Raw genomic sequence first — 27,367 nt, forward strand, 5'->3', positions numbered from 1 at the left:
ATAGTTGCGTTTGCAGAAGGCTCGCAAACCCTTGGTCCCTGAATAAGAAATTGTTCGTGAGCTGAACCTTCTAACTTGGCAATAACACAGGAATATGGACCTGAAATAATTCTTGACATCTTGGACTACCTCTCTTTGGACTAGAAATACCGATTCTTTCTCACTCCGGCGTGAAAGTGCATTGTAGATCTCGAAACAAAAACTCCGAGAAACCCTCCGAGAAAAACTCCGAGACAAGAGCTTACGCCAGCTGAAGAAGAGGCAACCTATTAGGGCTCATCGCGGTTCGGCGAAATTGGAGTCAATAAAAGCGCCCAAAGCTCTGCAGCGTTATAAAGCTATTTGCACCCCCCTTGCATGCATGAACCTTGCATATCCGCTTCCCACTTGCTATTGGCTATCATGTTGTTCCACGTGGGCCTCTTAGCACTGCCAATTATCGTCGCAGCAACAAACTTTCAGCAAACCAACCTTACTGCCCTGTTCAGTCCGAGCCTGTCTCCAGGTGCTGAGATCTTTTTGCCAACCAATCCCGACGACGACGAAGACCTAACTCAGCGATGGTCCTTAGCTTTTGAGCCTTCATTCGTACTCAACATCAAACCGGCCACCAATGAAGATGTTCAGAATATTGTAAGCGCAACGCGAAAGAAGGAAATTCCCTCGTGACGGGCGGTCGATGTTAAATGATGTCAGGTGAAAATTGCATCCGAGTCCCACATCCCATTCTTCGCAACAGGAGGGGCCCATGGCGCGGAATTGGGATTCGCCACCGTCAAGAATGCCGTGAACATCGATCTGGGCAATTTTAATTCGACCGAACTGGACGCCGCGAACAATCTGCTCACTGTGGGAGGCTCCACGACCTTTTCGCAATTCTATGACCTGCTGTACAACGCCGGGAAGGAGATTCGTACGTGACTGCTGTCGCTCGTTCCATGTATTTCCGTCCGTGTTAAGCGGAAAACTAGAAACCGGGAATGCCCCCTGCGTCAACATGGTCGGCGCGACGATCGGAGCGGGCGTGGGACCCCTTGAAGGTCTGCACGGCCTGGTCCTCGATGCTCTGGTTTCGGTGCGCATGGTCACAGCCTCGGGCCAGTTGGTCACGGCATCTGATGACGAGAACGGGGATCTCTTCTGGGCCGTCCGCGGCGCGGGGGCCAACTTCGGCATCATAACCTCTGCCACTTATCGGGTTCACAACCACACCAACGGCGGCCAGGCCGTGAACGCGGACTTCATCTTCCCGCCGGCCGCCAACGTCTCGCTGTTTGAGGTGCTGAAGTCCTGGGACGATGACGATGTTTTCCCGCAGAATCTCGGCCTGGAGATTGCGGCGTCTTTCAACCACACGAGTCAACTGGTAACAGTCCTTCCCAGCATCCATGCGATGTGGCACAACACTTTCTGACATCGATCGATCCGACCGCAGCCCAACCTCGACGCCAACTTCATCTTCTACGGCACCCAAGAAGCCGCCCAGCCGTACCTGGACAAGCTGATCGCGCTGAACCCCCTCCGGTACCAAAACCTCACCGTCGGCTGGAACAACCTCACCAACGTGGCAGGCTTCGGCCACGCCTCGGGCGTCTGCGCCCGGGGCGACTACACCACCCACTACAGCCTCGGCGCGAATCGAACCGACGTTGCCACCTTCTCGGCCTTTTTCGACAACTTCACCGCCTTCTCGGCGGCGAACCCCTGGTTCGATGGCTCGTTCGCTCTCGAGCGCTACAACACCAAGGCCGCGCTGGCGGTGCCGGAAAGCGAACGGGGAGTCTATCCGTGGCGGGACATCAAAACGCTAGTGTGAGTTTTCGAAAGCATTCCATCTGTTCCACCCTTGCCCATTCAGCAAGCGGGAGAGCAAAACCGCCAATCCCCATCCCCACCCCCTCCTTTTTCATCCCATCCTCTTCTTTTCTTTCCCTCTTTGCAATCTCCCCACTAATCCCCCCCTCTCAACCCCCCCAGCATCTTCGAAAACGTCTACCCAAACTCCAGCCACGACGCCGCCGTCGCCGCCTTCTACGGCCCCGTCCGGCGCGCTTTCCAGGCCGTCAGCGGCTTCGCCGTGCCCCACGTCTACGTCAACTACGGGTACGGCGACGAGGGGCCCGCGGCCTGGTACGGGGCGCACAACCTGCCGAGGCTGAGCGCTTTGAAGCGCAAGTGGGATCCGAGGGGTTATTTCGGCGCGGGGAATCCGGTGCCGTTGTCTTGGGAGGGGGAGGGGGAGGGGGCATTAATTAGATAAGAATAAGAATAGCTAGGATGTTGTAATTGTATGCCTGCGCGTCACACGACACCCGGTTTTTTGTTTTGTGTTTTTTGTTTTTCTTGTCTTTCTTGGAGCGAAAACATGGATGTTCTGTTTTTTTTTTGTGGAGAGAGAGAAGCATTAGATCTAGAACATTTCGGAAAATTTCCCTGGTGGCACTGACAGATTAATTCTGCGAACCAAACTTCGAGCCTGAAGCGCTGTATGTGTCGGCGGGAAGCTGGCACTTTGAGACCGGGTTTTCTCAGGACCGGAGTCTATGCTTGTCGTGCCTATGAAGCCTTGCATTGATGTTACGTCGATGCTCTCTCTCTCTCTCTCTCTCGCTCTCCAAAGCTCGTGATGGGATTCAGATGGTTGATGAATAGGACGTCTTACGTTGCCAATGTGCTTTTTAAAGATATAGAACACCTTCTACAAGGTACGCTATGAAGAAGGTATTTAAAGAAAAGGTAGAGGTGTTTAAGGTATATAAGCTTGTGAAGCCTGGAGGAGCTCCACAATCGGAAAGGACTGTCTGGCTTCTGGGTGGGCTAGTGAGGTCGTTGAGTTGGGGGAGGCTTTGGTCACAGTGGGTATTTCAATTTTTGGATTTTCATAGCGCTTGACTTTACCTTTTTGGCACTTCTCGGGTCTGCGACCGGCAAGGGATATGGCAGCAGAAAAATGAGTGAAGTGTATTTTTCATTCTTGAAATAATTGCTTTTGATCCAGCGTCGCTCATGTGATTTGAAAGATAGTATGTGGTGAACCTAATCCTGTCGATGCCGAAACGAGATTGTGAACACCAGCACAGGAAAGTAACCTTCTCGATGGCATGACTCAAGAGAAGTAGTTCGCTTCCAAGTCCGCAACCAAACCCGGTTGAGTAGGGTGCCATCCCAGCTCCTTCTGAGTCTTCTCACTCGAGGTGGGATTGTCCATGCCGAGCAAATGGGCGAAGAAGCCAACAGCCCCCATGGCTTCCTGCACCGACTGACCTTTCAACGGCAGCTGCAGATGCTCGCTGACCACGGTCAAAATGTCTTTCATCGGTACGCCCTGTTCAGCCACGGCATGGTAGGTGGCGCCCGCGGTGCCTTTCTCCAGCACAAGACGAAGCAGAACCGCAGCATCATCTCGATGGACGGCGGGCCATCGAGCCGATCCATCACCAACGTAAACAACCGAGCCCTTTTGGCGGTACATGTCGATCAATCGCGGGAGCATGCCTGGGTCTCCTGCGCCGTGGACCGTCGGTGTGAATCGGACCACGGCGCCGCGCACATGCTTTTCCTTGGACAGCGCGTAGACCAAATCCGCCGACTTTACGCGGTCGGACATGGGGATGTCCCGTTCGGGTTCCGTGTCCTCGACGGCCAGTGTTCCCTTGGGTAAACCCAACGTGCCGGAAGCGATGATGAGCGGCTTGTTCGTGCCGGCCAGCACTTCCCCCATGGCTTCAATGGCTGCTCGGTCCGTCGCACAGGCTCCGGGAAAGTCTTTGAAGTCATGGATGAAGGCGAGATGAATGACACCGTCAGCGGCCTTTGCACCGCTCTTCAGACTCTCGATATCACTCAAGTCTCCCTTGTGCGCTTCTGCACCCGCTTTGGTAACGGCTTCGACGTGGGCATCATTCCGAGCGAGACCAAGCACCTGGTGACCGTTTTTGACGAGTTCTTGGACGGTGGCGCGTCCGATGAAGCCAGCGGCACCTGTGACGAAGACACGCATGTTTGCTCGTGCAGTTGGTTTGATGGATTGATGGATTGAAAGATTGATAGATTCGGAAGAATGATGCTTTGTCAGAGCTGGAATGGAAGTGGGGATTTCGTAAGCTTGGTGACTTGAGGGAAAAGCTGATGTAAAAATAAGCTGATGTCGAGATACTGTGGCATCGGTTTCCGTCTAATCCTTGTTCTTTAAGACCTTTAACGTATGCGTTGTGCATTTCGGACTTCAGACCTGAAGGCAGCGATAAGTCCGCTGCAATTGACCCTTTTACCCTTTCAATCCGGTTTTTGAACCCTAAATCCGGAGTGTCTAAGTCCGAGATGATGTCAATCACAGTCAACTCTTCATCCCATGTCCCATTCCATATCCCATAGGCAAGGTACAGTATAAAGGTACAAAAGCAAAAGATGCTGCCGCAAGGCGGCTTTGTTTACTTTGGTGTGGGCCGAAGGTATGTTGTAAGGGCTGATTTCCGCCTTGTCTACGAGACTAGAGAAAGCTAGCTCCCGAGCATTGGCCAAAATTTCTCGTCCACCTCAAGGTACCTTACCTTAGCTACCTTGATACTAGCTTACCTTTCAAGACCTAGGAGTCCCACCGCTCGGTGAAAGGACGTTTCTAAATGTCCGGTCGAAGATGACTGTGAGAGTTCCCGTAGGCTCTATCAGTCTTTACCTCACGGATCCTGACGGTTCTAATGATGCCTAATGATCCCTGGTAGCATTGACCTAAGGTAACCATTAGTCACGATTCCATCTCCTTCTCGACGAGATGCCTTGAGGTGTAATAGTCCATTCGTTCGGGCCTTTCTTCCGACCTATCTATCTGTCCACACAGTTGCGGACGCCCGGGTCGGACCTAAATCCCATCGTCGTCATCAACCTCCTATTCTAAAAGTCCTGGGCCGTGGCGATGGTAATCCGCTTATGTTGCATATCCCCGACATGACTCCGGCTCCCATGGACAGAATGGATGTCCGTGGAGAGTCATGATATTGACCGGACCGTAATGCTCATCACTTGGGCAAGTTTCGGCTCGGAACGACCCCCTACGAAGCATTCTTCTAAGCTCCCTTCGGCCTCACTTCAGAGCCAACTACTCTGGAGTTAACAGTCCTCAAACCCCTCTTCAGCCTCTTCTGACTTTCAATCAAATATACAAACAGTCGCATCGCTGTCTGATGATAACAGAAGTATCGAAGTAATCAACAGTTTTTATCGTGATTGTGATAACGATGTGGCAGCAGAGAAGGAATTACACATCAAATTACTGATAATTAGTCGCCGAACAAGATATGGATGTACGTCAAAATTGCTGTGATTTAAGCCACCTCTACGGGAAACGCCTTCACCTGCCCGAAAGGATGCTGACTGCCGATCTGGATGCTGACTGCCAGAATGAATGCTAATAGAATGTCCCACCAAAACCCATGCCCGTAGATAGATAAGTGGTTTTGTCCAATCAACATGGTGGATCTCCATAGGCATCCATTATGGTCAAAGGATTAAAATGGCGTCCAGGCGGAAGGATCCTCCCCCAGTGAGATGCAACACTCATGTTGAGCCTTCTCTCTGAATTCTTGGTTCTTGGCCTGCTTATCCAGCCTTTCCTGCAGAGCCTTACATTAATGCCTAGTCAATTTCTGCTTACAACCCCAGGTTCCACTCTTCGGAGATATCATTATACCACGAGAATCCATCAAACAATTTGAGACCTCGTCCAATACCTCCAGGTCACTGTAGCGACAGGATCTCGTCAAATTGAAGACACTAAGTACAGAATGTTTTCACCAAGCTCCGACACTCAAGCTCCGCGGCAGCTGCCCGGTTCAGCGTGTGAGGAGTGCAGGAGACGCAAGCTACGATGCGATAGACAGGAACCCCAATGTGGTAACTGCACGGAATCCGACATTGAATGCAATTTTCGAATATCTCGTCCCCCAAGGGGTCCGAAGAAAGGTCACCTGAAAGCTTTGCGTAATCAAATAGGTAACACAACTGAGCCCCATTCTAGGAACCGAAGCTGATGATGAACCCATCCCAGCGGCGTTGGATGATCGTGTAGAGCGGTTGCAAAAGAGGCCCGCAGCGAACAAAGCATACAACAACCCGTCGCCCGTCCCAGCGGCGTTGGACAATTTTCCGGAGCAGCTGCAAAAGGAACCCTTAGCGAATCAAGCATGCAGCAGCCCGTCAGAAACTGTGTTTATGGACAATTTGATGTCCAACGAAGTATCTCTCTGGCCTCAACCTCTCCCGTCCACTTCGTTGGGTACTGAGAACCGCCCTTATGGTTTATCTTCTCCCGGGAGGTCTCCAATGGAGAAGGGAGGGACTCCCCCAAATGTTTATTTGTCGGACTTGGTGAAAGTTGATCTGTACGTAAATCTCAGATATCTTCTTGGTCGGCAACTGATCCATTCCATGTAGCGATCAGTTATTCTTTGATAGGGTGTATATTTTTGCATCGATGATTCATCAACGTCGCTACTTATCCTGGTCCAAACAATCGACGAATAGCCCAGCCCGCGTTTGTCTTCAGTATGCCATGTGGACCATGGCAGCATCATTTTCGACGCAATTTCGAAACATCCAAGACAATCTCTACCGAGAGACCAGAAACATGTTGGAAGCGTTCGAGTCGGACAGTGATAAAACCGAGATGATCTTTTTGGAGCATATCCAGGCATGGATTCTATTGGCAATGTTTGAGTTCATGCACAACAACCATCAACGAGGCTTGATGAGTGCAGGGAGAGCATTTCGCCTCGTCCAGATGCTATGTCTTTTTGAAATTGACAGTCCAAGCTATGCTATGGCTCGACAGTCCTGCGCCCCCACGGACCATGTCAAACCCGAGGAAAGTCGAAGGACGTTCTGGGTAGCCTACACCATGGACAGGGTTGTCAGCTTCAACTATGGATTGCCGCTGACGTTGAATGAATTAGAGGTGAGCAAGAAGTGATTCCATACAAATGGTGCTAAGTAGTATTCGATCAGATTTGCACTCGGCTTCCCACTCCCGAAGCCAAATTCCAAAGCGGCGAGCCAGCTCTGATGGGGTTTCTGTGTGAAGTCATGGGTGGCATCAACCAAGACAGTGTCCCCCCTTTTACGGAATGCATCATTCTGGCCACCATTTGCGGACGCAGTGTATCCCACAAGCAACGAATGACCGTTGAGGGAGTTTATGGAGCGTCGACGCAGGACTCCCTCGACCGCCATCAGTGGCTCAATACCATCCTGGCAGCAAGAATCCAAGTCCTGTCACTCAGCTGTCCTTCCACGTCCGAGTCTGTAGATCCCATACTGATATTTGCAAACCTCCTTGCTCAAGCCACAGTTCTCTATCTCTACAAGATCATTGAACCCGTAGTCTTGGAGAAAGATGAAAACCAGGGTATGATGGCTCAATACGAGCAGCAGTCGCTCACAGCGGCGGAGGAGACAAGTCACCTCACCAAAATGCTGGCGCAGCTGAACCATTTCCAAGTAAATCCTAGCCCTCCCGTGCAGCGTTTTTTCGGACTTCAACCATTGACTTTCGGTTGGCAGGCTCATCCGTTCGTTCCGGTCTGCCTTTTTGTGTGTGCAGAATTCTTCATGAAACACAGAAGCGTGAACCGATCCTACGGCCTACAGCTCCAGGAAACATTGGAAGCTCTCCGCAGATTGGCCAGTTTCAATAATCTTGCCAGGGTCTATCTGCATCTCCTAGGGCTGAATGATGCTTGACCATAAAATGGGGCTGCGCGCGCGGTGGTGCCCCCATTGGTGAGTCGAGACTTTGCTGGTGGTTAGTCTCATCAATCCTACAAACATAAAGGGAATCTTGTTACGCTTCCTTGATTCCATAACCCTAGTAGTGGCTTGGCAGCAGTAGATAGCTCCACTGAGCTTCCTCTGACGTACTGGGCGACAAGGCATGTGCGAAGCCTGCAGGGGCACGTCAGCAGGATGTGCAAGGTGGGTCGAGCGCTAGTACTATGAAATGGTTACGGGAGGCCTTGCCGTGGAGAGAATTGCGAGAGCGGTACTTAAAGTAAACAACCAATGGGTGAGTTAATACTAAGGACTTTCTGCTGCAGAGTTTGAATGCAAAAGACTACGAGATATAATCCTCCATGAAAAGCTTCCAAGGGTGCGACGCGCTGGAACCACGTGTCGTGATCCCTTGGGAGCCGTCGAATCTCTTCCCACGGGCCTAGGCAGCTTTGACTTGTCACATGGCCATCTGCGGGGATAATTCTTGACTGCTGTGTCAGCCGCAGGCAGTAGTGTTTCTGCTCAATGCTTACGGAGGTACCGCATCACTAGTTGCTCCTGTTTGAAGCTTTTGTTGCGGGTGGCTTGATGCTTCGGGGAATTTTTGATTGGAACATAGAACATAAAATGTCCCGGATGCCAGGCCCAGCCCATCAACATGTCGCGCTACTGCGCGATTCCCTCGCGCACGGACACTTGGCGTGATCAAAGCTTTGCGAGGCTTAGAACAGCCGGATTGATGTCTGGAAACTTGAATGTCATGCTTCCTTGGTATGGAGCGGTACGAGGGAGATTTCGTGAGGAGTTCCTCTGGACAAGGCAGACTGTGGAGAGATCTTGGATTCAGCAGATCCAATCAGACATATCCCTGGCAATAGCATGACTTTGGAACTATTTCAGTCCCAATAGGGTTGGTGGTGGTGGTGGGCCGGAATCTTATGTTTCCGGGCCGAAATTGGAGGCCTTTCTGAGAATATCTGGAAATGGTGGGTGAGGGAATTTTGAGCACTGCAATAAGAAACTCCGAAGACTGAAGCCTGGAGCCTGGACCAAAGGATTGAATCTGAGATTGTTCAATATCAAAATCTCTTCGTCCACTCTTCCCCGTGACTGGATTCTTTAATTAGATTCCGGAGCCGCTAGTATGCCTCATATTGCGATCCTTCCCCTTCTCTACACGGAACAGCATGTGGGCGGTTGTGAACACAGCCAGTCTTTCACGCTCCTACGAGGAATCCCTCTCTACGCAACCATCCAGTGCTCTTTTTCACAGAGACTTGCCAAAATTGAGCAATGTCGAGCATCCAGGGAATCCGGTCTCAGTAGACCAGTCGGACCTTCAACAGATCTTTAGCCACAATATTATCCTTCTTGGCCTCGAGTTCGAGCATATCCCACGTGCAGTTGATGTATCTTCCTCGCAGCCAGTCTCGTCGCTCCGAGGTGAGGTAGACAAGAGTATCCGCGCTGATGTCGGGGGTCTCCGTGAAGACTTGAGCAGGATTAGAACCAAAGTCATCATCACGAACAATGAGGCAAAACTACCTAGTTTTTCTTGTTCATTCAAATTTTCCGGCCCTCCCATGATGTCCGTCGGACAGTTGCCGGGGTGGATGGAGAAACAGATGACTCCCTCTGCGGCGTACTCGGCATTCAGGAGCTGGGCAAATCTCATCACGCCCACTTTGGACGTTTGATATGCGCTCAACATCGGGTTCACCAGATGCGCGGCGACACTAGTGACGTGGATCAGGTACTTAGGGCCTCCCGCTTTCAGCAGCAAGGGCAGAAAGGAGCGCGAGATTAGATACGGCCCGTAGAGGTTCACGTCCAGGACCCGCCGCCATTCATCGGGATCTGAATCTACCACCAGACCGAATTTGCCCAGGATGCCCGCGTTGCTCACCACCACGTCGCAGTGGCCAAACTCGCGTTCGACGGTACTCGCAGCCTGTTCAACACTCTGCCGATCCGTCACGTCAAGCTGGACCGGAAGGAACTTGGGAGGACCTCGATTGGCAGATACGGCGGCCAACCGGATGTCGTTCGCTAGGGACGACAGGTCAGACCGGGCTCCAACGGCGATGGATGAAGCGCCCGCCTTCGCGAAAGCCAGCGCCATCGCGCGGCCGAGGCCTCTGGATCCGCCGCTGATGAAGACGACCTTGCCGGACAGGTCGGCTTTGGTAGGATCAATCGCCGGGTAGGTGTCATTGTGTACGTGAACGGTCACGTCGTAATCCCCTATATCGAACTATCAGTGGACAAAGAACGTCGCAAGAGAGAGAAAGAAATGTAGCGACCAGGTCCCTCTAGTATGTTCGGTGTCCCTTTTGGAGGCGGCATGGTGTCTTCAAGCGCACATCCTGTGAAAATTTAACTATCCACCGTAGAGTACTCTGCTGCCTTTGTGGGTTCGAGTTAATAAAGTCAGTGTTATTGCTTCACCAAGAAGATCTGTAAGTCTGATGATAGGAGACATGTATGAAAGGCGTCATCAGGACTCACAACCAATGTCGTGGTCGTAAGAAAGTCCGTAGAGAAAGTCCGCGGAAAAGCATCGAGCTTCTGTCTTCCCAGCTTTAGCCTCTCCCTCTCTTGGATTAGTCCATTTTGCTTCTACTTCTATCCTGTCTGCTTCAGCATTTCTTGCTCCAATCTTTCCTATCTCTCATGTTCTGATCTTGCGAGCCTTTCTCTTCTGTTTCCGTTCCAAGGCCGGTGAACCCGAGCCGGCATCCTCGTCCTGCCAATTTACGTTACGTTGACAGTCTTCTGTATTAGCTTCCAAAGCTCCACCGTCTAACAAGCTGGCCTTCGAGCCGGAACGCCCTCACTGATCCGCTGTTTGCTGGTCCTCACATGAGCTTTCCTCGCAGACCTGCTCGGGGTACGTGCCGAGGCATTGATCGTTCGATGAATTTAACGTCGTTCCTCTTCGTGCTCTTTCATATCCTTGTTGCCGTGACCAGCGGTGCATCCTTCTCGTCGGCAACAGGCCAGTACCTGTTCGTTTCATTGTATGGAAAACACGCTGTTACGCAGGTAAATATGTATCTGTTGTACGTGTGGTTAATATAACATTGTGTACATGTGGCTCTTAGCATCGTCAAGAGTAGAAGGAACTACGACAATGATCGAAGACAACAATGTTATGCCCTGTTAAATAGAGGAGAGACCCCTGATGTAACTCATAGCCATAGAACCTCGATGGCCAGGTTTCTCTCCTACGCCCGTCCCAGAACGATGACAGAAGAATGGAATGACATGTTGTAAGTATGGATATGATATATGTTGGAACGACTCAACACTCGCTACCACTAGTACTCATTCGGCCTAGTCATTAGTATATAAAGGCCTTCCCTATATATAGATATCCTTCTTTCTTAGATATTATTAAGAATATTATATTTAATAATAAGTCTTATTATAGTGATAACTATATATTTAGATATTTATTAATATTAATTAATATACTTTAATAATAGTATATAGACTAGCTAGGATATATACTAAAGGAAGTTTATTTTAATATCGCCGCGGTACTTTATACGATTCTATATTACTTAATCGATTTCGCTTATTATAACAATTCGATTAAATAAAACTATAATTTCTATAATTTCTACGACTTTTATCTAGTAGAGAAAACATCTAAAAAATACTAAATACTATTAAGTTTCACACTACATTAATATATAATATACACTAAAATGAATATTAAAATGGTGTTAGAAACTTAATAATATATGTGGTAACTCTATATTATAGTATAAAGAGAATATTATCTATATAGAATTATTATAAGTATAGATTTCACAGTAAGATAGAAAGGCCGAAAGGCCTTAGCACGCTAAGCTTAATTGGGTTATAATATAAATAAGATTATTAAAATCGTAATATTATCTCTCTCTTTAATTCGAAGCTTCGGCGATAATTATTATATAGTAGATATCGATCTTATAGAAAATATATCTAGATATATACGAAGTAATATCCTTAGATATATTAACTTAATATTTTATAATAGATTCGAAGTCTTCTTATAAGTTAATATAGTTACTATAGATTAATAGCGCTAATAAAGAAAAAAAATTCGAAAATTTTTTAAATAATAAATAAGGGCTAACGGTCTTAAAGTGATAATAATAAAAGTCTACTATTAGATTTAGATATTCTACTATATTCGTAAATAATTATTAGAATAGATTTTTCTTAATCTTAGAGTCTCTATATCTAATTTTATATATTAGATATCCCCTCTTACTAATTAAAGAATTATTTTTTCATTTATCTAATTTAAATTAAACTATTTCTTTAATATTATAAATTTTATCTTCTTTATTAATATCGATAGAAGATAATAAAGACTTAATCTATTCTAATAATAAATCGTTATTATTAAAATATAATAGCTATAAATAAAAGATAGAGTAAATATTATTTATAAAAGTAGAAAGTTCTAACTCGTAAGCGAAATTATTTAAAGTTTTAATAATTTTAAATAATTCGAAATTCTTATAATCTAGTAATTTGCTAAGATATATAATTTTAATATTTCTTTTATTAAATATAATTATATCTTTAACTCTAAATTCTAATATCGAAAGCTAATAATAATTAGTTTACTTCTTCTATAAAGCTTATAATTATTTAAATTAACTTCTTAAATAATTTTTTATAATATCTATTTTTTTAATAAACTTATTAATTAACTTAATATCTCTCTTCGCTTTTTAATTAGCGAATTAATCTTAAAAGATAAAGAGTTCTATTCTCGAGTAGAGAATATATTCTTTAGTAAGAAGAAATAGTAATATACTCGATAAGGCGTTCTTATCAAAATTAGTTTCGAACTCTACTATTAATAATAAATTTATTTAATTATCTTAATTATAATTAATATAAACTCTAAGATATTACTTTAAAATAGCGTTAGCGTTCTCTATCTATTTATTAATTTCGAGATAAAACATAATAAAAAGTTTAAATTTAATCTTAATTCTTTTATATAGTCTTCTTTAAAAATATATTATAAATTAAATATCTTAATTCGAGATAATAATAAATAAATATTCTTTCTCTCGCTATATAAATTCGATAAAGATCTAAATTATTACTTTCACTTCTAAAAAATCTAAAAAAATAAATTTCTTCTTCTTATTAAGTTTATTTATAATTATTATAATATATTAATAGAAATATTTATATTTAAAATAGATAAATAATAATATAATAAAGTTAATAAAAATATCTTATTAATATTATTTAAGAATAAGTAAAAATTTAAGAAAATCTTATTTATTCTTTTTATAAGTTTTAAATCTTTTATAAATATAATAGCTCTTAATATAGCGAGTAATAAAATTCGTTATTCTTAATTAATAATAATATTTATTTAATCTATTATAGATTAATAATTTATTAGTATAATCTTTAAATAGAGAGTTATAAATATTTTTAATAATCTTAATTCGTAATTCGAGAATATTTAATATATAATAATTTATTATAAAAATAATAATTACTTAATTCTAACTTAAAATTATTCTTAATTATTTTAAATAATAGCTTTCTCTATTTAAATATCTTTAATTAAATAATTTCTTAAATAATATTATTGTAATTATAAGCGTTCTTTATTTAATATAATAACTAAAAAGTATTAGTAATAGAGATTTCTCTCGATTTTTCTATAAACTTCTTTTAAGAAGTCTCTATTAAGGCCCTTAATAATAATTCTTTATTAGACTTCTTATTATTAATATTATCTTATTTACTAAGTTTATATAGTATTATAATTAGAGAGATAATACTTTCTCTTATATTATTTAGAAGTATAATAATAAAATATACGATATTCTTAATATCTTCGTTAAGATTATTATTTTTAAAAATTATACGATATTAATAATAAGTATAATCGTTATCCTCGTTTTTAAATAAATCTTTTACTTATTAAGTAAAACTATTAAATTTAATATTTTATTTTCTTAGACGATAAATAATACGAAAATTAAATTCGAAAAGAAATTCTATCTATCTTACTTAATAAAAATTAAATTATTTAAAAAATATAAAATATTATAAATTCTTATAATCTAAAATAATTTTAATAAAATTCTCGATAAAGATATTAGCTAGTTTAGAATATTATTTTTTAAAGACTTATATTATAGCTATAAGTTTCTTATTATAAATATTATAATTATACTCTATAGAAGATATCTTTTTAAAGAGAAATATTATAAATCTAAATATTTTATCTTTATTTTCTTATAATAGAATAATAATAATTATAAAATTAGACGCGTTTATTTCTAGTTAAATCTTTTTATTTAAATTAAAGTAAATAAATATAGAGATAATAATAAAAGCTTTCTTAAGTATTTTAAAAGCGAATTATTTAAGATATTTTTAGACTTATAAATAAATAAAGTCTTTCTTCTATTAAGTATAAATAAGATTTATTAGAAATATAGCGATTTTAGAATATTTCGTAATAAACTTCTAATAGAAATTAGCGAATCTTAGAAATATTTATATATCTTTAATATATCTAAGTTTCTTTTATTAAGTAATAATCTTAATTTTCTTTATATCTATTTTTACTTCTTTTATTATAATAATTAATTTTAGATATTTAACTTTAATAATATAAAAGTTATATTTATTAATATTAAGATAGAGATTAGCTTATCGAAATTTTTTTAATATCTTTTCTATATATTAAATATACTCGTTTTTAATATTATTATAAATAAGAATATCGTCTAGATAGATAATATAGAATATATTTAGATATTCGCGTAAAATATTATTAATAAATATTTAAAAAGTAATAAAGATATTATATAATTCGAAAGATATTACTATATATTCGAATAGATTATATTAAATAAAAAATATAGTCTTTTTCTTATAACTCTTTTTTACTCTAATTTCGTTAAAAGCGACTATAATATTAAATTTACTATATATTCTCGCCGCGTATAATTTAATAAGAGTCTCTTTAATTAATAGAAAAGTATTTTAATTAAAGATAGTAAGTATATTAAGAACTCTATAGTTTATATATAGTCTAAATCTCTTATCGAGTTTCTTTATAATTAGAATAAGTATTATATAAGAAGAAGTACTTAATCTAATATAGTCTTTCTCTAATATCTTATTAATATATTTCTTTATAATTAATATCTAATCTCTAGAGAGTCTATAAGTCTTTTTTAATAATAAAATAACTTCTTTTTTAAAATATATTTTATAATTAATAAAGCGATAAGAGGAAAGTTTATTAATTTTAATAGGATTCTAAATATCTAGCTATTTATAATATATTATAAAAATTTATTTTTATAGCTATTTTATAATTAAAGGTTTCTTTCTTAGTTTATAAAAGAATTTCTTATAATCTTTTATTATAATAGCGGCGATATTAATAGTAAATTTCGCTTTCTTATTAATAGAGTTAAAAAGTTATTTAAAGTCTTTAGATTATATAATAATAACTTAATTCTTTAATTTTTTAATTATCTTAATAAAGATATAGACGAAGATCTCTATTATATTCTTTTTTTTAAATATAATCTTTATTATATAATTTAATTTTTTTTTTAAAAATTTATTATTACTCTAGATAATAATAGATTTACTATATAATAAATAGTTAAATATATAATAATCTAAATTAAATATAATAATTCTAGATCTAAAAAATATATAAAGATTATACTATTTTAGTTATAATATTTCTAGAATAATATTAAATTATTTTAATAAGATAATTAAGTATTAAAGTTCTTTTATATAATTTTTTAAGATAAGTTTTATTAAGATTATATATATAATATTAAGAATAAAGATAAATTTATTATCGACTAGTTATAATTTATAAAATTATATTAATACTACTTTAAATAGCTTATTTATTTTAATAAAAGATATATTTATAAAACTTAGTATTAAAGCTTCGATATTTAAGAGATAATTAATCTTAATCTTTTTTATTAATATAATAATTTTTCTATAAAAGTTTAATTAGTATTTATTTTATAAAGAGGCTTTAATAGTAATAGTATACGCGGATAGAGAGACGAAAGCGAGTATTCTTTCTATTTTTAACTTTTTAATTTTTATATATAAAGTTTTTAGATCTCTAGCGATAACTTAGCTAAAGATATTTAATTTTTTAATTCTTATAATAATTCGATAAAAACGTTCTTCTCTACGCCGACGACTTTTAAGACTATATCGATTTATTCTTTTATTAATAGATCTACATTTTTATATAAAGCACTATCGTCGCTAAAACGATATCTAGTTTTTAAACACTTAAAATATCTATCTTCTTTTTAAATTCTATTTACTAATAGCTTAAAATACTTATATTCTTATATATAAGAATTCTTAATAATAATATTATTATTTCTTTTAGTAAAGAAAGGATTACGCTGATTATTTAAGGGGATAAAATTCTTATAATTATTACTAGTTTTATTAATCTCTTTCTTACTCTTTAAATCTAACGTGTTATTAATAGCTCGAAGATTTATATCTAGTACTTATAGAAAAATAATTAATTCTCGAAAAATATTAAAAGATTATTCTAAAATCTAATATTTTAGATATATAAAGATTAATCGTTTTAAGTTAAATATCTTATAAATATTAGTAAATTTTAAGAGAGCGATAGCTATAGAGAATCGTATATAGAAATCTTTAAATGATTTCTTCTTATCTATTACTCTTATACTAAATTTAAAATCGAATATCTTAGTATTTAATTTAATAATCTTATTATATATTTCGAATATATTATCTAATTCGTCGATTATTTCTTAGATAGTTTAATATAAATCTAAGATATCTTTATCTACTCTTGTTTTAATGACGTTATATATAGTAAATTTATAATAATCTTATATATAATCGATTTTCTTAAATTTAGTAAGAAAGATTATAATACTTTATTTAAACTTCGCTTTAAGATATTAACACTAGCTATCTTACTTATCTCGATTGTTAATATTATAAAAATTTGAGATGTTAAGATATCGTTTATTTAATTCTATATTCTCTACGCGATTCGTAATAGAGATATAGCGTAAGTTTTAATAAATACTATTAACGAAAATATTACTAATGAAAATACTCGGCTAATAAGATATAATCTCTATATCTTTCTTATCGAAGTTTTTTAAATTAGCTAATATATAAGATTATTACTTCTTTAGCTATTACTCTTTATATCTTAAGTCTTACTTAAATTTCTTATTTTCTTTAATAAATTTCGTAGTATTAATATAATATCTATTATATAAACCTCGAAGTCTATTATTAATTTCTCGCTTATAAGATAATTAATTATTACTATTACTTAGCTAGATATTAATTACTAATATCTTTTACGAATTGATTCTTCATACTCGCTACACCTTCCTAATTAGGCCTTAGCGCGCCTTTCTCCGCACATATCTATCCTGCAGACACATAGTTAATAAACATCTTTCCACCACACCACATTTATAAGTTATATTATATTGATTTCTTAATAAATAATAGCAACACCTGGCCCTACTTCATAGGATATCCAGGCGTCATTCCAGACGTTTATGCAAAGTCTACACCAACACCTAATAGTGTAACGCTCCAAGCCGGTCCTCTAATATACTCGCTATTATCGAGTACCTTTTAATATCGTCTAAATCGATTCTTTTAATAGACCTATCGATATTATAATAGCTTCGAATATTAGAGAATAGCAGTAGAAATAGCCAGCTAGCTAATTAGATAACCCTTTACTTATCTCTATAGACAGTGCTATACTCGCACAAATGATGGAGATGATAAGATCTATGAGTACTAGATTGGATGCATTAGAGGCTAGATCTCCTACTCCAGCGCCTACTTTACCTCTTCCACCTACTCAGTCAATACCTACCTCGCCAGCTCAGCAAATTACTTAGTTAGTCACCTAGTTAATTAGTTAAGAATAAGATAAGAGGTAAAGACCTAAGGAAATCGAATATTTTGACGATATCGGCGATATATATATCTTTATCGATCGATTAACTAGTATAGCAGAATTTAAAGAAGTTAAATTAATTTAAATTAACCTAATTACGTTATTCAAGGATACCGCATTCAATTGGTACCACTACGAATTATCTAATATCATCAAATAGACACTTAATAGTAACGCACTATTGGATCCATGGTGCCAAGCACTCATTGAGCGATTTGGGCCTAGTCATTCAGAATTGATAACTCAATTGGAGGCATGCCAGTACACTAGGAAGGATACAGCCAATAGGAAGGACGCAACGGTCTACATTCAGGACATCATGAAGATCACTAAAGGCCTCAAGTGGAATCAGCAAGACGGCCTCATGACAGCCTTCCACCATTTCGAACCAGGCCTACAGCGAGACTTGGACCCACCAAATGCAGGCCTTACACACTTCATCAAGCAGGTGCAATTACGTCAGGGGGCCTGGTATCAAGTCTATTCAACATTCGGCAAACCTCGCCCACCAGATCCATACTCAAACAGACCTCATCAAGTCCACCAATCAAGGCCTCAGCAGTCCTATCAGCAGCAGCCACCGAGACCTCCATATCGCCAATCACAGCCGCAACTGCAGCCGCAGCCAACACGTCCGCAGGTCTACTGGGGTGAAGAAGAGGAGGACTACATGTATGATGCACCGGCCGACAGCTACCATGTGGCCCCTACATACCATCCCGCAGGGCATACACCACGTCGCCATGGCAACACCCATGACGAGGGTGGAAACGAGGCTATGGTCCATTGGGCCGCTACAGGGGAGGATCACCGATGCAGTCATGAAGGCTGTACCCACTATCATTAAGGAGGAACATCGGACGATGCTCATTTTCCGATGTCTTGTTTCGATATCCATTTCTTTATTCAAAAGTTTTCATTTCTAGCAGGAGATTTCGTGGGATGCACACCACTAATTAGCCAGGTGTCTCCAATTCTTTCCGGTATTTCGATTCTTGCCATGAGGACATGGCCATTCTTGTTTTTTGTGGGCACTTGTTACGGATCAATCCTCCGCACTCGCTACACCTTCCTAATTAGGCCTTAGCGCGCCTTTCTCCGCACATATCTGCCCTGCAGGCACATAGTTAATAAACATCTTTACACCACACCACATTTATAAGTCATATCATATTGATTTCTTAACAATATCTTTATCTTAATTTAAGCGATATTATAATCGAGTTCTTTATTTTATTATTAAAATATCTTAATATTATGGCTAGTAGTTCGAAAGCTTTCTATTAATATCTTTAATCTATTATATTAAGTATTAAAAGTTTTAATAGCGCTTTTTATAAAATTCTACGAGTTAGAGATAAAGATAAAAATTATAATTAACTCTTCTTCGATAATATTCGTAAGTTATACTTCGATATAACTTAAATTAAGTTTAATAATATATCTTCTAAAGATAGAACGCTTTTCTTTATATTATATAAATAATCTAGCTTTATTAATATTTAGAACCTTCTTATCGAAGTTCTTAAGTTCTTCTAAATAATAACGTATTTATAACTCACTTATAACGATTTAACTTTAAGTATTATTTAAATTTAGGGTTAAGAGATATATAGCTAATATTAAATTAGTAAGCGTATAAAGGAAATTTAATCTAAGGTCTATTTCTTTTAATATATTAAAGATATTTATTTTCTTTAAGTTCTTATTTAATCTAATTAAATTAATCTTTATATAAATAAAAGATTTTTTTTTAAATAATCTTTTAAGTAGTAAGCTTCTTTAACTATAGCTATTAACTTTTTAATAATATATTCTCTTTTTAACTATATATTTAATATAATTAATAAATAAATCGCTATCGCTTTAGAAGAAAGATAGATAGTATTATATTAGAGACTTAATAATATATATAGTAATTCTATATTATAGTATAAAGAGAATACTATCTATATAGAATTATTATAAATATAAGTTTTATAGTAAGATAGAAAGGCCGAAAGGCCTTGGCACGCTAAGCCCAATTGGGCCATAACATAAGTAAGGTTATTGAAACCGTGATAAATGGCTACTAACTCTCCACCTATAATTACGAGTAAGTTAGAGAAACTATAAGAAGCTAAGCTATTAGATATTAAAGAGAAACTTAAGAAATTCGTTCGTTAGAGAATATAATAATATAAAATATATAAATTTAAAATACTCTCTAACGTCTTTACTAACGACTTTATTCTATATATTAGAGAGAACTTCGAGGTTCTTAGCAAGAACGTTATTACTAGTCTATAAGATTATTTATAAGTTAATAAAGCCTATATTAAGAAAGAAAGAGAACTCTTAATAGCTAAAGAATTAGTAGACGTAATTAAGAAAGAGATCCTATAACCATCAGACGACGAAGATTATTCTTTATTAAAATCATCTCATTACTATCCTTAATAACCGATTTAATTAATATAGAAATAATAGTCTTATCGATTAAAGAATATTATTTCTCTCTCTCCGTAACCGTCTTATTAATCGAAGAATTCTACTCTAATTCTCCCCTTAATACCAGCTTACGGCCCAAATTACTAAGTCTTATATCTACTATCCTCCTCTTATTAAGTTATTTAAAACTTCGTTATTAAATAAAACTATAATTATAGTAAAGAATTTACTACCCTAACTAAATTATATACTATTAAGAAGAAATATAGTAAAAATTCTATCGAAAGTCTTAGCTATAAATTTATAATTTTTATAAATCTTTACGCGAGAGTCGAGATCTCTTAGCAGATCCTTTTAATAGTATTCTTATCTATACTAAAATCTATAGTATTAAAGTACTACTACTCTAGCTATTAAGGGATTAATCTTATTATTTAATAACTCTTTAATTAATTTTAAGACTATTTCGAGAGAGAAGAATATCATCGCTTTATACTTTATAAATAAAATAATATTAATTTAAAAGATTTATTTCGAGCTAATCTCGAAAAGAATAAAGAGACTATCTTTAATAAGATGATTTAATAACTTTATTAAATTTAAAGAGAATTAAATTACGAATTTTAGTTAGATATAGCACTTCGAAATAAAATAGTTATCTCTTATAGTAATATTTCTATATATAGTATTATAATTCTATAATAAATAACTATAATTATAGAGTTAATTAATAATATCTATATTATAATTAAGAATTACGAAGAAGCTATAAAGACTAAGAGATCTAAGTTATTTAAACTTATAATATACTTTATTAACTAAAAGTATTATATTAATTAATCTTTAAATTAGAGTAATTACAGTAGATCGTCTTCGCAAATAAATAGCTTTTAGAAAAAGCGATATTTTATTTATAGAAAGATAGACTACTAGTTAACTAAGTATATTAATAAAAAATAATAAAAGTCTTAAAATAAGTTTATAAAGCGGTTTATTAACTTTATTAATAAGCGATATAACTTTTATATTTAAGAATTTAAAGATTAAGAGAATAAGATCGAGGATTTTAAGATCTTAACTCTCGATATTCAAGAAACCAACTTAAAAGAGATTAAAAACTTTATTATAATTACTTTCACAGTTATATCAAATTAAGTCTAAACACATTACTTAAAGCTTTTTAGTTATTCTATATATTATAATATTACTAAGTCTAATAGCTTTCTCAGCATTAATTAATATATCTTAAAGCAGTTTCATAATATTATACTAGATACCGAAGCTATATATATATTTACTACTAGATATAATTAAAAAAAAGTCTATATAAGAGAATTTAATATATAATTAGATATTACTACTAATAATATTATTATCTAATTTAAGATTAAGATAATAATATTAATTAGAAAACTCGTAATAAATTTACTTATTAGCCGAATCGATTTCCACATAATATAAACTAATATCTTATTTCTACTATATATTTAAGATATAAATAAACTAGAGATCTATCTAAATAATCTTAAGAATCAAGTTATTTTAAGAAATAATTCTACAGTTTTAATTATTCGCTTCTATAAACACTTATTCTTAATATAAGATTTTATATTAGTTAACTATCTAATCGATATCGAGTTATATTAACTATATCGTCAATTCGATTATCTCTTAGTTAATAAACTTATTTATACTCTAGAGAAAGCCGAGTATAATAACTCGAAATACTATTATATACTTAAGCGAATTATCGAGTTTTATATACTCTATTAAAAATACTCTTAATTTCTAGATCGTTTTAAATTCTCGCTTAAGAATAAAGATAATACCTATTTTAATTATATAATTATTATCGATATTCTCTATATTAATAATAACTCAATTCTATAAATCGTTAATAAGAAAACTTCTTTTTAAGTCGCCCACTAATTAACGAATATAACTATCTCTTATATATAAGATATATTAAAACTATACTAAATAGATATATATATCGAATCTCTTAATATTATTATCTATAACGCTAAAACTAATTTTAATAATATCGAGTTTAAATAAAACGCTAGAACTTTAAGCATTTAAACGAAATACGTATTAGTTAAAACCGCTAATTCTATTAGCCTAATAAAATAATATTATACTTTATTAAGACGAGCCTATTTAATAATTATTATGAAATTAAAGAATTAAGATATTAAAAAGAAAATTCGTTTATAAATAGCTATTAAGACTATTAACGATATAGTCGAATATAATAATATTATTCTCACATTACTAATTTTTAAAATCTTTCTCTATATTACGAGTAATAATATATTAACTCTATCTACTATTAAGAGAATAAAAGCTATTAATATAGTAATAATTAAAATTATAAAACTTTATACTAAGAGATAAATTAACGACGCTTTATATTAACGAAATAGCTTTTAAATTATAAAAATATATAATACTCTAATTAATTTCTTAATACTAATATAAAGAATATATTAAAAGAAGTAAACTAGATTATATAAATTGCTAGCTATTTCTCGAGAGATATATATCGTCAAATTATCTAATAATTCTATAGACTTTCGAGTTACTATTATTAAGTTATATTTAAAAAAAATAAACACTTTAATCGAGTCTCTCGAGTCTCTTAAATAAGAATCCCTATAGTTAGATAATACTTAATATAAAAATAACGATAATTAAGAATATTAAGACTCTTCTTAAAACGCTTTACTACGTTATAACTCTCCTTAACGTTAATATATTCTTATCTATTTTCGAAACTTAATTAATATTATAATTTATATATTTAAATTTATACTATAACTACTTTTACTAAACTTTTAGATATCTTAATAAAAAGAATTTAATAAACTACTTAAAAAGAATATATTTAAGATTATAAAGATCGAAGATATCTCTATAAAAGTACGAATATTTAATAATCGTTTTATAGATTAAGTTAAGAATAAGAGTATCGAGAAAGTCTTTAAGAAGTCGCGATTAATAGTGTAAGTATTCAATAACTCGGAGAAGTATAGAATTCTTACTTAGGCCCCTACTCGCAACAGTGGGACTGTGGGTTAGTGGGTCTATTATGAGGCCATAGCGTTGGTGGCTGTTTGATCAGCTGTCCCATTATTATGCGATATGCGATATGCGATATGTGAAAGATAGATGAATATGGCGAGTACTACTTATATGGCCACTGTATCTATAGTAGACTCTTTATTCGAATTATTCTCTTTTAGAGCTATATTATTATTCTTCTTCTTTTCATAATTAAGTCTATATAAATTAGTCTTTATTTAACTATTATAAGTACTATTTAACTATTATAAATATACTCTATACTCTTATATATCTTATAATAGCTTTTACTACTACTATTAAGTTTAAAAAAATAATTAAACGTATTATTCTCGTCTTTAAGATTATTAAAAAGATCTTTAACGTAGTTAATAAGGTTAATAAGATCTTTAAGACCCTTAAGGCCCTTAAAACTAAAAGGATTATTAAGGCTAAAATATCTCTCTCTCGCGAGAAGATCCTCATATACGAAACGTTATCGAGTATTATAAGCCCGAATCAGATCGATAAAACGCCTCTATCTACTATTAAAGTAGATCTTCAAAAATTAATAGTCTAGCTATTCAAGATCTAAGAGAAGCGAAACTAACGCTATCGTTACGAGGGCCGGGTATATAAGTTACGTCGCTATCACTATCGCTATAACTATAATTATCATTATTATTACTTAAATATATCGAATTCGAATTTATTCGACTCTAAATTAAACTAAAAGAAAAGAAGAGAGATATTCTTTCATTACTTAAAAGATAAGAAACTCTTTCTTAATATTATTAAAAGGTTTTAAAGTATAAACGTTAAGTACTTTAAGTAAATCTTCTTCGAGATTTTTAAGATTAAAAACTTCGCTAAGCTAGTTTATATATATATTATCTCTATTAAGAAGAATAAGAATATTAATAATTATAATTATATAATATACTACTTCTATATATACTCGATAATCGCTAATTACTTTATATATATAAGTATAAAAAAAAACTTAAATAAGATCCTTTATACGTATATTATTCGCCTACTACGACTATCTCTTATCTATAAATTTAACTTTATTCTCGCTTATTATCTTATCTTTATTACTATACGCATTTAGAATAATTAAGATAATTCTAAGATTTAGAAAGCGAACGATTAGAGCTATAGAGATCTTCTTATATTTAAAGAAACTTATATAGGTAATAGTAAGTTAAATATCGATACGCCTAACTTCAGCAAGCCCGTTACTATTAAAGAAATTGAAATTTATAAGAATTTTAATAGAGATAGCTATTTTCGCGAGCGCTATATCTACTTATATATCTATATAATCTATTAATAAAATTATTCGTTAGATAAGTACTTTAAGACTCTAAACTTAATTATAAATAGTTTTAATTATTTATTACTAGATAATCGTATTACTAAAATAGAATAATTTTTAGAGTATCTATAGATATTCTGATCGCTATAGTATATATTTAAGAGGTTCTCATACGCGCTATACGATTTACTAGATCTGGATTTACTCTATTAAGAATCGTTAATAGTTAATAATTAATTTAAATAATTAAACGATTACTCGAACTAGATATTTACTAAGATTATTTTAATTATTCTTCGAAAGGGCGCTAAGATAGATTTTCGAGGCTATATCTTAATTTATTATAATTAAAATTATCTATTAATACGTTAAGTACTTTAAATATTATCGATAAACCTTTAAAAATAGCTTTAGCAGTATTACTTAATCGAGATTAATTCTTAAAACGAGTTATAATACGTCTATTCGTTACTCGAATTAATATCGAAATACGATAGAGGTTAAAGACGAATTTATAATCTCTTATTTTCATACGACTATTTAGTTAATAACGGTATCTAGATAGAGTAGAGCGTATTAAAATATATAATATATAATAACGTAGTAGTAATACTATTTATTAAAATATAAAGATAGAATACTTAGTTATATTAACTAAAGAGTTCTATAGAAGAAAAGAGCGACTTAATATAGACGCGCTAAGGCGTATTACGTGATATAGTTATATAATTATTAAGACGCTAAGAGTTATATAATTTGAATTTTAATACTTCTCTTTATATATATTCTTTTATAAGTGAAATCTAGTAGCTATAAAGTTTAATACTAATAATATTAAAATCGAGTAGATAAGATAAAGTAATTAGCGTCGAATAGTGAAAGTAAAATTAATATTAGATAGCTAAAGTAAGTTAGCGTCAAGTAGCTAATATAAAACTATATTCTTTATACCTCTATCTTCTTATATAAATGAAATTTAAAAATACGAGATTTAAAGTTCGCGACGTTTAAAATAGAGTAGATAAAGTAAAAAGTCGAAATCTGAAAACGATTATTAAATTATGGCCCCCACTTAAATATAACTTAAATTTCACTTTTTATTAAAAAGCGGTTTTTTAGAAATTTTATTTTTAGACTATTTAATATATATTAAAAATTAATTAATTCGAGATTAAAGGATATATGTAAGAGTGGCTAAATGAAATAATTGAAAGAAATTCTTCTAGCTATATATCGCCGACTATAAAATCTCTATAGAGATCGTTCTAGATAATTAATTCTTAATAATAGTGACTACGATAGTAGCGATTTAGAGATATAATATCTGAGATATTAATAACGAATAGATATAGGTCTTTTAAAAGAGCTTTAGAAGTTTTAATAATAATAGCGGTAATAGCGTTAAAGAAATAGCTATTTCGATATAAAATAGCGAGTTTATTAAGTATTAAGCTTAATATAATAACTTAATAAATAACTTAAGATAATTATTTATAATACGAGAATTAATAAAATAGCTTCTCTAAAGTAGACGGCTTCTCTATATTAAGACTATTAGATTATAATTATAAACGATATTTTAATTTAATAAGTTAATAAAAACTCTTAAATTTATTCTTATAGAGAACCTTAATAAAATTATTAATTATTTATTAATTAATAAAAATATAGTCTAAAGCGATATTTCTAGTAATAACTTATTTTCGTATATAATAATATTAAATATTAATATATTTAAAATAAGTATAAAATTAAGAGTTTTTAGCTAGTACTATAGCGTCTTAATTATTATAAAAAATAATTATTATTTACATTTATTTATTATTAGAATTAAGCTAATCTAGTAGATTATATAATTAAACTACTTTTTTAATAACTTATATTTAATTAATATATTTAGTTTTATAAATCGAGAGTATTATAATAAATTATCGCTTTAATAATTAATTAATAATCTCGCTATTAATATTAAATATATATTTAAAAGTAGAGTAATAAGTATCTTAATTATTAATTTAATTAATATTAATATAGTCGCTTAGAGGTTTTAAGTCTTCTCTAAAGATAAGTTAATAGTTAATAATTTACTTAAGATATCGAAAGATCCGCTTAATCGCTTTCTAATAGACTTTATTAGAATTTAAGTTATATTAAAATATTATCAAGACCGCGAATATAATATCTAGTCTCGTATTAAGTATTACGTATATTAATAATTCTATTATTAACTAATACTTAATATAAGAGATTTTAAAAGTCTAAAAGTTCTCTTTAAATATTTAATATCTTTCGATATCTATAAGAGTAGATATATCTTTAAATTCTTATATATTATATTTAATAAGAAACTTTTTAATATATTCTACTTAATCGAGTCGAATAATATAATTAATATAATTTCTAATAATAGTTATATTTAGATAATAGACGTATAATCTTAAATTAGTTATTTCGAAATAATTATTAAACTTATCTTTAATATTCTAAATTTCTATTTTATTAGAATTAATTAAGAGAATATTATCTATATAAATTATAATAATTATAATATTATTAGTAAAGATCGAGAAATTAATTATAATAGACTTAAAGTTTAATTTCTTTAGATATATAAAGAGGGTATTATATTAGATTCTTGAGGATTACTTTAAATTATATAGCGCCTTTTTTAATTTATATATCTTATATTTACTATTAGTCTTAAAGCTCGTAGATTATATTATATAGATAATTTTCTTTATATTATTATAGAGAAAAGTAGTTTT

The 27,367-nt window shown here is 34.1% G+C and overlaps 6 protein-coding genes across 6 annotated transcripts; 4 read left to right on the forward strand and 2 right to left on the reverse strand.

Moving 5' to 3' along the window:
- Positions 1-402: 402 nt before the first annotated feature.
- Positions 403-921, forward strand: HO133_000918 (uncharacterized protein; the record flags this gene model as incomplete). Its single annotated transcript, XM_037291851.1, has 2 exons — positions 403-633; positions 697-921. 2 exons carry the CDS (start codon positions 403-405, stop codon positions 919-921), a joined length of 456 nt encoding a protein of 151 aa, XP_037152213.1.
- Positions 922-997: 76 nt separating this feature from the next.
- HO133_000919 (uncharacterized protein) lies at positions 998-2,260 on the forward strand (the record flags this gene model as incomplete). The annotated part of the gene is made up of 3 exons (XM_037291852.1): positions 998-1,366; positions 1,436-1,812; positions 1,978-2,260. 3 exons carry the CDS (start codon positions 998-1,000, stop codon positions 2,258-2,260), a joined length of 1,029 nt encoding a protein of 342 aa, XP_037152214.1.
- An 846-nt stretch (positions 2,261-3,106) lies between these two features.
- On the reverse strand, positions 3,107-4,000 carry HO133_000920 (uncharacterized protein; the record flags this gene model as incomplete). Its single annotated transcript, XM_037291853.1, has 1 exon — positions 3,107-4,000. One exon carries the CDS (start codon positions 3,998-4,000, stop codon positions 3,107-3,109), a length of 894 nt encoding a protein of 297 aa, XP_037152215.1.
- Positions 4,001-6,622: 2,622 nt separating this feature from the next.
- Positions 6,623-7,734, forward strand: HO133_000921 (uncharacterized protein; the record flags this gene model as incomplete). Its single annotated transcript, XM_037291854.1, has 2 exons — positions 6,623-6,949; positions 7,000-7,734. 2 exons carry the CDS (start codon positions 6,623-6,625, stop codon positions 7,732-7,734), a joined length of 1,062 nt encoding a protein of 353 aa, XP_037152216.1.
- A 1,349-nt stretch (positions 7,735-9,083) lies between these two features.
- HO133_000922 (uncharacterized protein) lies at positions 9,084-10,110 on the reverse strand (the record flags this gene model as incomplete). Its single annotated transcript, XM_037291855.1, has 3 exons — positions 9,084-9,256; positions 9,310-10,008; positions 10,068-10,110. The coding sequence occupies 3 exons, from the start codon at positions 10,108-10,110 to the stop codon at positions 9,084-9,086; spliced, it is 915 nt and encodes a 304-aa protein (XP_037152217.1).
- A 7,997-nt stretch (positions 10,111-18,107) lies between these two features.
- On the forward strand, positions 18,108-18,635 carry HO133_000923 (uncharacterized protein; the record flags this gene model as incomplete). Its single annotated transcript, XM_037291856.1, has 1 exon — positions 18,108-18,635. One exon carries the CDS (start codon positions 18,108-18,110, stop codon positions 18,633-18,635), a length of 528 nt encoding a protein of 175 aa, XP_037152218.1.
- Between the last annotated feature and the right edge of the window lie 8,732 nt (positions 18,636-27,367).

Source organism: Letharia lupina, assembly GCF_014066315.1.
Source record: "Letharia lupina isolate WasteWater1 chromosome Unknown contig_11, whole genome shotgun sequence".
Lineage (NCBI taxonomy): Eukaryota > Fungi > Ascomycota > Lecanoromycetes > Lecanorales > Parmeliaceae > Letharia > Letharia lupina.